The sequence below is a fragment of the Nilaparvata lugens genome, chromosome 8, assembly GCF_014356525.2.
Source record: "Nilaparvata lugens isolate BPH chromosome 8, ASM1435652v1, whole genome shotgun sequence".
Taxonomy (NCBI): domain Eukaryota; kingdom Metazoa; phylum Arthropoda; class Insecta; order Hemiptera; family Delphacidae; genus Nilaparvata; species Nilaparvata lugens.
In genome coordinates this window covers 36,581,831-36,595,217 of record NC_052511.1, presented here as the reverse complement: position 1 = coordinate 36,595,217, position 13,387 = coordinate 36,581,831, and the positions used below count along the sequence as shown (strand labels likewise).

Below are 13,387 nucleotides of genomic sequence, written 5' to 3'. Positions count from 1 at the left end.
AAAATAACTCAACAAAAAGTTATTTTTGGTAATTTTTAGTAAATTGAATAACTTCCTCAAATTTATTTTTCGAAAATTTTTATTTTACTAGATCAACAATACCATGAAGAATCAATCCTCCAAATCTCATGAATTTATCTCTTACCGAATTTGAAATGTTCTGTCCCAAAAATTTAAACTTTAGGCGCTCATATCTCAAAAAGTAATGATCGGAAAAAAATGTTTTCCTGAGAAAACTTTCTCATTTTGATAGCTTGATGAATATACAAGTAGAAAATCTTTGAAAAATATCACCAGTAGAAAGTTTGTTTTTAGACTTTGCACAGCCTTAACCTGTTCCGGTACCCATCTCTTTCTTGGTCTCCCTACATCTCTTTTTCCAGTAGGTCTATAGTTTTGAACTTCAAGGGTCATTCTTCCGGTTGGCATTCTATCCAAATGACTGCACCAGTTGCGACTATTTTGTATAATTCTTTCATGCAGAGGAGTAACCGATGAAACCTGTCTTATATCAGTATTTCTGATTCTATCAACTCTAGAATAATTCCCATACAATAATTGAGTGATGATAGGTCTAACAATTATTACAACACCATTATGTTACACTGAATAGTACCAGCTCATTTTATTCCTCAATACTGATTAAAACCGAATAATAAGCAGGATATATTGGAGCCAATTGTCAATAGATTTCATCCGACATTTGAATTCTTGTTGGGATGTCGGTCTCATTACCAATTCATTTATGCATTATTCCAAATGTTATCATTGTATTCGTTACAATGTAGACATGGTGGAATTTCACATTATGCTTAGAGCATGGCGATATAGATACATATATCGAGTCCATGTTACGTATGGAAAATGCATCTATCTACAAATAATGGAGATCAATATATATATTATATGTGAATGTGGATGCTACTCACATATATTACCATAGAGGAGTTCCGAGTTGTATTGACAGATATAGATGTATGATATGATAGAGTATATCATTATGTAGAAATATAGGCTAATTGTAATATAGATATGTCAAGTACAGTTTGGGAATATAGGTTTGATTCTGATATCCAAGCGATCCTTGGTCCTAAGGGAATACATGAGGCATATTCTCATGAAATTGAATAGAAGTATGGATTTCTCAGTGAATTTTCAACACGATATTGTTTTTGGATGTACCTACTTCTCGTTTTTTATGATTCATGATATTGTATTGGATATTCTGATACATTCAGAACTTGTTAATGTCCAATTATTCAGGTATGAATACTTCTGAGTATGTCAGTCTTATTATCCAAGAAAACATACCAAATTCATTATATTCGATAATTTAACTTTAAACAGATTAATAATCCTAGACAGTTCAAAATAATAATACACAATTGGTTAATCAGCAAAGGAAGACAGAACATAGAAAACATTATTTAAAACAATTACTAACCACATATTGACTTACTAAACACTAACTAATTAATAATCCACAAAAAAAACAAAACCTACTCTAGAACATGGTACGCCATAGTGGAGTAGGTCAATTTCCACACTGAAAACACTAAGAATGTAGAGGACACATTAAAATGAATTTTACTGTAACTAACTATTGTATGTGATTGTAATTTATCTAATATTTTCTGTAATTCATGTAGCAGTTTTAGTTTTTTGGGAAATGAACATTTTTTTATTTACAATAGGAGAAATGGCAGAGATAATAAAGTGAAGGTGAGTGAGAGGAAGCTAGAAAGGGTAGGAGATGAACAAAGGTAAGGAGAAAGATGAAAAAAGAACTAAATAAAGTAGAAGTGGCTAATAGCATAAAAATATAGCATATAATCAAATATAATGGGAGTGGCCAGTATAAGTAATAAAGGAAGTATGAGAGTGGATAGGAGTAAATAAAAAAAGGAAGTATAAAAGTTAATAGAAGGAGAAAGAATGGTAGATGGAGAAGAAAAGAGGCGGGAAGGAGGTAATAAAAAGTTAAGATGCAAAAAAAGGCATGGAGGAATGGAAGATTGAAGATTGAAGATTGAAAGAAGTGGTGGTGAGAGAAGGCCAGAAAAGATGAGAGGTGAGAATTTTATAGAATGATGGTATAAATAGAGATGAAAGGTAAGAAGAAAGGAGAAGAGTAATGGTGGAAACGAAAATGATAGGATAAAGCGAGATGGAATAAAAGAGAAATAGCAGGCAGGAATAGTATAGGAGAGAAGAAGCAGAAGATGCAAGGAAGAGAACATATATATATAGTAATGAAAAGGGAGGATAAAAATGATTGCAGAACACAAATAGGAAGGAAAAAAATGGAAGATAAAGAAGAAAAGGAGAGAGGGAGTAAAAAGTTGAGATGCAAAGAGAAGGATTGAATCAATAATAGAAGATGTATTTGAAAAGAAGAGAAAGTAGAAGAACGTCAGGAAAGATAAGAAGTGGAAGGAAAGATACTGTAGTCTGAGAACAGGATAAAGAAAAGCAAAGAGAAGAACATTTGAAGAAAGCACTTGGGTGATGGAGCTGGAGAGAGAGAGAGTGAGAGAGAAAGAGAGAGAGAGACAGATTTGAAGCAAATAAGAGACAGAAGAAATGTATAGTTTTTGATCAAGTGGACAGGGAAAAGAAATGACGAACAAGAGGAAGATATGAATACAAATGATACTTATACTATAGTGTTGAGGAATAAAAAATAAATTGCACACCATGAAAGTTTCATACATATATTACATAAATAATGCAAAGATCAATCGAGGCAAAAAATATATATAGAGCGATAAAAAATATAATATAAAAATAGAACAATATTTGAAATCAATAAAAATATCACAGGCTAACTTTATATTCTAGATTTATGGCACGAATCATTACCATGTGCCTTTATCTTAAAATCATATGCATTCTGTTGCATGTAGCTGCGACATGCACTTGCTAATACTTGTCGACTTGGATAATTCAATCAAAAATATGTGCTCTAAGATCAGCTTGATAAATTAGCCACTAATAATCCAAATATATATATATATTAAAATCTCTAGTATTTAGTAGATTTATTTGTATCGAATATATATTTTTATCTCAGGGTGCAAGATTCGGCACCTGACGGAATAGGTAGAGCCATTCATCTAGTGAATTAGAACTATGATAAATTATCGCAAATTGTATTGCAAAAAATTAAATATTGTATGCATACGTTTGATAGCCTAGATTTCGTACTTCTTTGATTAAATAGAAATTTCTAAAATATTGATCTATATTTTTCTTTCAATTAAATACCTTTAATACTAATTTTTTACTTGCGCAAGTATTACTCTTATTAATTTCTCAATTTATAATAACCCTTTCGGCGAGCTAGCTTTGATCATCAGATTAATTCGAAGCACTAGGGCGCCCATCACTAAATTCAAATTTAATCACTCACGTGTCGAAAATCTTCTTGTAAGCCGCCGATGTCGATCCAACTCCATGTGGTCCGGGAATATGGTAGCCGGAATCGTCTCCTCCAAGGGGTTATAAATTTAATTAAAATGAAAAATGACTTCTGCTTCACAATAGCATCACGAAGTCTTTTAAGAAATTTAATAATTTACTTTAACTTTAACTTTTACAAAATCATTAGTAAGGTACTTCGCTCTAAAATATTTGGGGTCCTCTTATGGTGGCATCTGGCTGGCGAGTGCTGGTTCTTCTTTCTCAAGTTTTACAGATCCTCTTTCCGACTTTCAAATTAGCATAAAATTTAAATATCTCAATCCTCCGCCATTAAATTCAAATAGATCTTACAAAAAATGCCAAAATATTGCTTAGATTATATGATTAATAATTTCTTTGCATTCGAGCCATATCGATAACATAGATTACACAAATTTTTACACAAAATCTAGTACATTATATAAATATATATAAATATTTTTGAATTGGCCTACAGTTGCCGCCTATTAACTGCCGTTTTACTATTGGTGCATGCAAATTTTATTCGGTATTCATGCGCCTGGTAACTCTTATTTCCTGAATACATTAAATTATTTTTATTTGGTTTTTTATTTATGCTCTTTGCATGCTAGTTAATATTCTATACATTAATATTAATTCCATGCTACCTAATAATTAGCCACGTGGACGGGTGTTTTTTCACATTGCACACCATCTGATTGCAATAAAGCTCTGCCAAGGGGTTTTGGTCAGATTCTACGTTCTTCGGTTTGATCGATCTCTAGGTCACCGATCCGTGAATACATCTACATAACCTCAATCTTCAAATATTTTATATAATAATCTATTTATGAGCAATAAACTTCCTTCAAATCCTTTTTAGGTTCTTGTACCATTTAGCCAGAACAAGCTGATGCTATCTAATCTTGGTTATTATCTGCTTGGCGATATTAGCCAATTACTTTATTTTTAGACCTATTACTATTTCTGTTAGGGCTTTTTATCTACCCAGATTTAATATGTTACACGCGCCCCTGGGTTTGAATTCAAAATATTTGAGAATCACAATGTTTTTAATGAAAACCCACCCTTCAATACATCGATATACACTATACTTTATTTATAAATTATACTCTCCTACTTCTATCACAGATCGCAGACATATTTGCTGCATCTCCTTTATACCTTTATCAAATACAATAACAAATTCTCCTCCTCAACACACATAAAATATCATAAATATAAACTTCTAAACGTACTCCTCCTGACAACACTTAAAACATAGTAATTTTTAAATTCGCCGCTTGCAGGGCCGCCAACTTAACTACACACATTTCATAATTCTCACAAATGATTCCTTTTAGACAATAATTTCGATTCACAAAACTTCTGGGCTTATATCTTATAGTATTTCTTAGGTCTTAATATAAATAATTTTCTATACATCAGGTACAATACTTTCTTTTGCTAATGGCTCTTTGGTTTTGGTAGCTGGTATTCACTTTAAGTCTTTTCAGGTAACAAACGTGGCATAATTAAAAGTAATAAATATAAAACATATAAATAAATATATCGACATTAATAAATATAATAAATAACAATAATAAATAACTTTTTGGGTACAGTATTTCTTTTTATAAACATATGTTCAACAGACGTCACATATTTGATTTAGGTGGCTTTGCTCAGCTGGTCGCTGTTCTACATTTCATAGTGCTACATGTTACATCAGAATTTGCTGTCGACTTTCATAACTAACCTAACTGCTCAATTTTTTCTCTTAAAAAGGTAATTAACAAATTTTAATTTTACTATCCCCGCTTGTGTCCTTTTTTATCTGATGTATATAATTTAATTACATATTTAAAAATTGTTCTTTTCCTTATTGCAGGCTTCTAACGGTTGGAAGGAATTAAAACATTGGATTGTTGCCACGAGGTCCTATACCAATATTAAATTTATTAAGGAAGGTTAGTAATCGGTTTGATAATAATGTTTTCCTTGATTTCTTATCATATTTATTTCAAATTCTGTGATATTGCATGTAGAAATGTTGTGATTTACTTGCATCTTCTTGCATTCTGTTTGTAGATGTTGTAGGCTGGTGAGGTTATCTGCTGTTGATTGTTGAGGCTGTCCTATTATTAATCTATCCTTCATAAATTTAAAGCCCTTGTATCTGGTGTATCTTTTAAAGCAATTCCTTGATCTGGTTCTGTTTTCTTCCTTATTATTTCTATTTATTCCGTTGAGTATCGATATTTCCACTTTAGTGGCATTGTTTATAATTCTAATTACACCAATAAACGACTTTATAATATAAAGCTTCCAATCATCTTCATCCGATACTTTCCACTTAAATTCATTATTAGGCTTCATCATCATAATAAACAATTCAATAATATAACACTTCCAATCAACACTAATAAATTCTTTCAACAATAACATGGTCTTAATTATAGCATCACTTTTCAATATTATCACAGCCATGGTAATCCACACAATACAATAAATCAAAACACTAATTAGTTCTTTAATAATATAATCTTTCCACATGTAATAGCCCGGCGCTCCCATTTTATTAATATAATTCCTTATCTCTTTCACTCTTATTAACCACTTTCCATTCTTCATTAGTCCATCTTCCATTTCCTTGTTGCCCATGCACGAATCCATATTTGTTCTTGTAGCTCCATTTTTGTCATATTTCTTTGGCCTATTCTTCCGGTCACATCGCTGAATATCTCTCTTAAAGCGTATGTGCCGCGGATGCACGCCGTCGGTCCGCTCCTGTCCTCCTCGGTGTCGGTCCGGTGTCCTCTTCGGGCGTTTGAACCGTGCATGCGGCCGGTATGCGCGCGCGTGGTTCCTCCTTTTCTTCCGCCTCCGGGCCTTGCGGTGCATGCTCTTCTCCCGAATGTCGTCCTCCTCGTCCTGATGTCGGCCGTCCGGTGTCCTCGGGCGCTTCCGTCTCCGGGCCTTGCGGTGGGCGCTCCTCTTGTCCGGTAGTCCGTCCTCCCTGGTGTCATCCTCTTGGTTCTCTATCTATTTTTTCTGAGCTTGTGTGGGTTGTATCGGGGTTATCATGTAGACATAATTGTTTAGATGTAGTTTTCTGTATATCTGGTGGCGGGTCGTTGGGTGCTGGGTTCCATGTTTTTTGTTGATTTATTCCTGTTGCATGCGCTAATGTATAAGTTGTACTAATTTGATGAGGTGGTGGTTTATGATTTCTATTATGATTATTCTGAGTGTAATCATTTTTTGTGTTAAATCGATCACGGCCATAATAATAATTTCTTTTGTAGGTTAGCTGTGGATAATGGTTTGTTTGACAATTTTGAAAGCTTCTACTATTCCAATTATTTTGATTATGATCATAGCAGCGTTTAAATTGAGGAGTAGATCGAGAGTGATCATATGATACTGGTTCATAGTTTTGGCTGGTATACTGATTACTTTTTGAGTTGTGTTGATTTTGTGCGTATCTCTGGTCTGAACGGTGGTTTGATATTGCCATCACAGACTGTATGCCATATAAATGATTTATCAGCTGTTTGCAATCAGTAATGGGTTGTGTGGCGAGTGCCATTCTAACTTGATACGGTAGCTTCTTTAAAATAATACTTGCTAATGCCGATTCATTAATGGGCTCGCTCAATTGAGAATTTTTAAACTGTAGGGCAGTGACGAAAGTGGTACATGCACCGTCTAAGTTAGGGTTGAAATCGCATGATATAATGTCCGCTAGCACGTCCAACTGTTTACTTCTGCTCCAATACTGTTCCAGGAAGACAGCTACAAACTCATCCAATGATGTAAATTCATGGACTCTACTCCGAAAGAACATCAGGGGTTCGCCAATCAATAAACTAGTCAAACGAAGACGCCAAAAATTCCAAGAGGTGGGTGTTAATGATTGAACTAGTTTTATCTGATCTATAAATTCTTTAGGTTGGAGATAGCGGTCTGTATTGTCAAAACGGCCTAATTCATTGAAACTGTGTAGTGAATCAAACGTTGCTATGGGAATAGGCTCTATATTCTCGTGCGGAAATTGATGTATTTGACTTTCAAGTTGTACCAACTTCTCTTGGGCCTGTTTCCAATGACTAGAAGCTTCTGTTTCATTATCTACTACTTCGGCATTTAATTCAGATGAAAATAATTGCTGTTCTCCAACGGCTGTCTCCAATGAATTAAGTTGTACTTTGTTTTGATTTATATCAGAATTTAGGTGAGCTATTTGTGTAGATTTACTATTCTGTTGTTTATTTATGGAAATAAGTTGACTATTGTTCCTGTTTGTAGCTATTTCATGAATTTGTGAAGTGTTTTGTGCTGGTAGGTTATCTATTCTTTCCGCAGTCTCCTTATCCATTCTTACCGATGTATCCTTCAGTGATTCCCGCATTTCCTTCATTTCCGCCTTTAAGTTCTTCATTACTGTGGTCATTGTTTTTTCTAAACTATTAGAAAATGACTTGATCATCCCCTCTACTATAACCCTCCTTATTGCTTCTTGGGAGACATTTAACGGTTATTACTGTTCACAGGATTCTTGGCGGTGATTGAAGATATCTGGGCGTTGGACTCCATCGCGCCCCCCTCAGCGTCGATCTCCGCTACTATCGCCGTCTGCAGTGTGTCTGCTACCTTACTTTGCGTGGACGAAAAGAGACTCATATTTTAAAAATGGATTAAGTGTCAAGTGTTTGTTAAAAAAGTGAAAGTTTTGGCCAACAAGGCATTAATAAGGACACAAATGAGGATAGGCCTATGGACATTACAAGCCAGGTAACCTATTTATTACTTAAGCTCTTATAATATAATAATACTATTCATTGATTTCTGACTAGCAGTTTAGGCCCATAAAATATAATAGCTCTCTCTATAAAATATATTTTCTACAATAATAATAATATAAAATTTTCTTTAAAACATATAATTTCTCTTTATTTAAAGCTATTGATTCCCCAAAAAGTAATACAAATTTCCCTTCGCCAGTTTTCCTCAAAACTCGTATAAGTTATCTATAATTTTCAATATGGTTATTGACCTAATTTCAAATAATTATTCAATGAGCTTGGCTCTCATCATCAGTCCCACGTTGGTACGACATGTCTTTGTGCCGTATCCGTGGCCCCACGTTGGGCGCCATGTCTTTGTGTCACGTTATTCTTTATATTTAAATAACGATTAGCCTCCTGCTTGGCATCAGTCGGTAAAGCATGAGATTTGATATAATTAGGTCGTGGTTTTCTAATAGTATTCAGTCTTAAAAAATCTTGATAGGCCTAGATATGGGCTTCTCCAATAACTCTTGTAATTCAATAAATAATAAATATATATATAAATGATACTTATACTATAGAGTTTGAGGAATAAAAAATAAATTGCACACCATGAAAGTTTCATACATATATTACATAAATAATGCAAAGATCAGTCGAGGCAAAAAATATATATAGAGCGATAAAAAAAAATATAATATAAAAATAGAACAATAATTGAAATCAATAAAATATCACAGGCTAACTTTATATTCTAGATTTATGGCACGAATCATTACCATGTGCCTTTATCTTAAAATCATATGCATTCTGTTGCATGTAGCTGCGATATGCACTTGCTAATACTTGTCGACTTGGACAATTCAATCAAAAAATATGTGCTCTAAGATCAGCTTGATAAATTAGCCACTAATAATCCAAATATATATATATATTAAAATCTCTAGTATTTAGTAGATTATTTGTATCGAATATATATTTTTATCTCAGGGTGCAAGATTCGGCACCTGACGGAATAGGTAGAGCCATTCATCTAGTGAATTAGAACTATGATAAATTATCGCAAATTGTATTGCAAAAAATTAAATATTGTATGCATACGTTTGATAGCCTAGATTTCGTACTTCTTTGATTAAATAGAAATTTCTAAAATATTGATCTATATTTTTCTTTCAATTAAATACCTTTAATACTAATTTTTACTTGCGCAAGTATTACTCTTATTAATTTCTCAATTTATAATAACCCTTTCGGCGAGCTAGCTTTGATCATCAGATTATTTCGAAGCACTAGGGCGCCCATCACTAAATTCAAATTTAATCACTCACGTGTCGAAAATCTTCTTGTAAGCCGCCGATGTCGATCCAACTCCATGTGGTCCGGGAATATGGTAGCCGGAATCGTCTCCTCCAAGGGGTTATAAATTTAATTAAAATGAAAAATGACTTCTGCTTCACAATAGCATCACGAAGTCTTTTAAGAAATTTAATAATTTACTTTAACTTTAATTTTTACAAAATTATTAATAAGGTACTTCGCTCTAAAATATTTGGGGTCCTCTTATGGTGGCATCTGGCTGGCGAGTGCTGGTTCTTCCTTCTCAAGTTTTACAGATCCTCTTTCCGACTTTCAAATTAGCATAAAATTTAAATATCTCAATCCTCCGCCATTAAATTCAAATAGATCTTACAAAAAATGCCAAAATATTGCTTAGATTATATGATTAATAATTTCTTTGCATTCGAGCCATATTGATAACATAGATTACACAAATTTTTACACAAAATCTAGTACATTTATATAAATATATATAAATATTTTTGAATTGGCCTACAGTTGCCGCCTATTAACTGCCGTTTTACTATTGGTGCATGCAAATTTTATTCGGTATTCATGCGCCTGGTAACTCTTATTTCCTGAATACATTAAATTATTTTTATTTGGTTTTTTATTTATGCTCTTTGCATGCTAGTTAATATTCTATACATTAATATTAATTCCATGCTACCTAATAATTAGCCACGTGGACGGGTGTTTTTCCATATTGCACACCATCTGATTGCAATAAAGCTCTGCCAAGGGGTTTTGGTCAGATTCTACGTTCTTCGGTTTGATCGATCTCTAGGTCACCGATCCGTGAATACATCTACATAACCTCAATCTTCAAATATTTTATATAATAATCTATTTATGAGCAATAAACTTCCTTCAAATCCTTTTTAGGTTCTTGTACCATTTAGCCAGAACAAGCTGATGCTATCTAATCTTGGTTATTATCTGCTTGGCGATATTAGCCAATTACTTTATTTTTAGACCTATTACTATTTCTGTTAGGGCTTTTTATCTACCCAGATTTAATATGTTACAATGCAAAAAATGAGAATACAGTAAAGAAAGCAAATGAGAGCAGAAAGAGACGAAAACGGATGAGAAGTAAGTCACGAATACAGAACACAAGAAAAAAGGAGTAAGACGAGAATACAGAAAACAAGTGAGAAGAAAAATTTGAGGAAGAAAGAGAAGGTAGACAGGAAACGATCAGGAGAGACAGAGATAAGAGGAAGCCTAGTGATGCTGTCATGTCTTCAGGGATTTGCCAGGAATAATGATCGCCGGCATAAGGCAAGGCACAAGCCATTCATTTTGCTGACTTGACGCGACAATTTTTGATAGGCCTGCTAAGCCAACTTACAAAAGTCCTACATAAAAGTCCCAAACTGAGTCCTAGCTTGGAAAAATGTGGGTTATCGAGTCTGACTTTTCATGAATACCTGTTGAGTAGAAAAATTGGAAGTCTTGTGAAACGAAAACAGCAGATACTACAGTAACTATATAACCAGTGTTTATTGAACTTTATTCCGAAGTGAAAAGTGTAAATTTGAAGTATTGTGCTCACTATAACCTTAGTGTCCGGTTTCCCATTAGGGAACTTTGGACTATATACGGCGAGGTGGAACTACCCTTGGGTCTCCCCACCATTCAAAGCAATACGCTAATAATAATAATAACCAGTGTTTAATATATGACTAGTGGTTATATAGTTATATAGTTACTGTAGTAGATACTAGATAGTAGTATAAAATTATATGTACACACACTTCAGACACTTGAAGCTACGTACAGACTTCTGCACCACGATCACGAGCATTTCGCTTTTCATCAGCTGATGCTATGCTAGAGAAACATTAAAATACTGATATAATAAGCATCAGCATCAGCTGATTAAAATTAAAATGCACCTATTCGTGGCGCATGAGTCTGTACCCAGCTTATGACACACAATGTGTATGTAATACATGTGTAATACAATATCTGTAAAATATAGTAGTTATAAGATACAGATGGAAATTACTAGGATATTGCATATATTCAATAAATTATCATTATTGAACGAATATCCAAATTGAATCACCCCGAAGACTTCTGCTACTGCAAATATTGACAACAAGGTAAACAGCTAGATGGAAATTCGATGAGTGATACTATTGAAAAATCTGGTGTGGCGCACTCACACAACTTTCCTTGCCGTTATGAAAATTGACCAACTGACGCTAGTGTTCACGCGCATCTCAAGCCTACTATTCAAAGATCTAAGCCAGCTGGTGACAGGACAATAACGCTGCAAACACACGAAGTCTGCCATCTCTTCATAGTGAATCATTTAATAGAATCAACAGTTGCCAACAGTTTGCAATTCAATTTATTGTTATTTTCTCTAGCTTCGAGCTTATTTTCAACTCAAGATGAAAATGTTAGTGAACATTAATAGTAGAGATTTTTATGCTCAATCTTTTCCACTTGACATTTTCTGTTTAAATTGTACCTGAAGCCTGATAATTGGGAATCTGAAATCAAACTATGCATAGATGGGGCGGAGCTCCTGGAATTTTTAATGAAATGGGACTTGTGGCAGTTGATAGAGCTTATCAATGACTTTTTTAGGTATCAAAAATCGTTGGAGCCGTTTTCGAGAAAATCGCGAAAAACCCTGCTTTTGACAACATTTTCGCCATTTTAGCCGCCATCTTGAATTGCATTTGATCGAAATTGTTCGTGTCGGATCCTTACACTGTAAGGACCTTAAGTTCCAAATTTCAAGTCATTCCGTTAATTGGGAGATGAGATATCGTATACACAGACGCACATACACTCATACACACACACACACACACACACACATACATACAGACCAATACCCCAAAAACCACTTTTTTGGACTCAGGGGACCTTGAAACGTATAGGAATTTGGAAATTGGGGTACCTTAATTTTTTCGGAAAGCAATACTTTCCTTACCTGGTAATAGGGCAAGGAAAGTAAGAACTATTTGTCAGCCCCGGGAATTAATTTGGATTTTCGTTCAATAATACAGTTTTTGATCGATATTAGTAGAAACGATAGGATAAAGCTTCTCGCATCAATAATATATTTTATGATAGAAGTTATTCAATTTCTGATTGGAAATTAAATGAATTATTACCTGTTTGTGAAGTGTAGATGGAGCTGTTGTGGCATTGGATTTCTGACCACCAGCAAAACATGTCTCCATCAAGACACAGGCAGTAGACACACGGGTCTTCTCTATCCACCTGAAACATAGAAAATATAAACAGTTTTATAAGAATCTTCATAACTTGAAAGTGCTCATACTTGAGCCCTGTTATTGAGTGGAAATATTCTATCAAAAACAGAAAGTATGGCCTTTCTAGAAGATAGCTATACTTTTATAGTGAGAGTTAAAATATAATGATTTATAGATTAGAATTAAATGTGGGAATTCCTCTGTGTTGCAATCAAGTGTTATTGAGCGGAAATATTCCATCAACAACAACAATTCTGGCCTTGCTGGGACCTGGGAGATACCTGTACTTAAAATTAATTTTTCAATAATAATGCAAGTTAGAATAATTATAATGATTCAGTTAGAATAATGCGTAGTGGTGATTCCTTTGTGGTGCAATAAAGTGAGAAATAGTTTCCATATCACAAAAAATTATCCCACAGAGAAAGCTTGAATTTCGAAGAGAACTGGGAGATAATTATTCTTGAAACTTCACATAAATTGGCTTCAGACACATTAGGCTACAGTATTTTTTAAAGAACAATATCCAATTTGAATTGATACAGTTTTTCTATACTGGAGAATTAATTAGGTTTAGGTTTATTGAATGAC

At 33.8% G+C, this 13,387-nt stretch overlaps 1 protein-coding gene across 1 annotated transcript in view; it reads right to left on the bottom strand.

The window, feature by feature from the left end:
* Positions 1-13,387, bottom strand: part of LOC111049432 — a 390,770-nt gene that overhangs the window by 22,566 nt on the left and 354,817 nt on the right. The window contains exon 3 of the mRNA XM_039434661.1: positions 12,695-12,803. Coding sequence (XP_039290595.1) covers positions 12,695-12,803 — 109 coding nt within the window. The remainder of the gene's footprint in view (positions 1-12,694; positions 12,804-13,387) is intronic.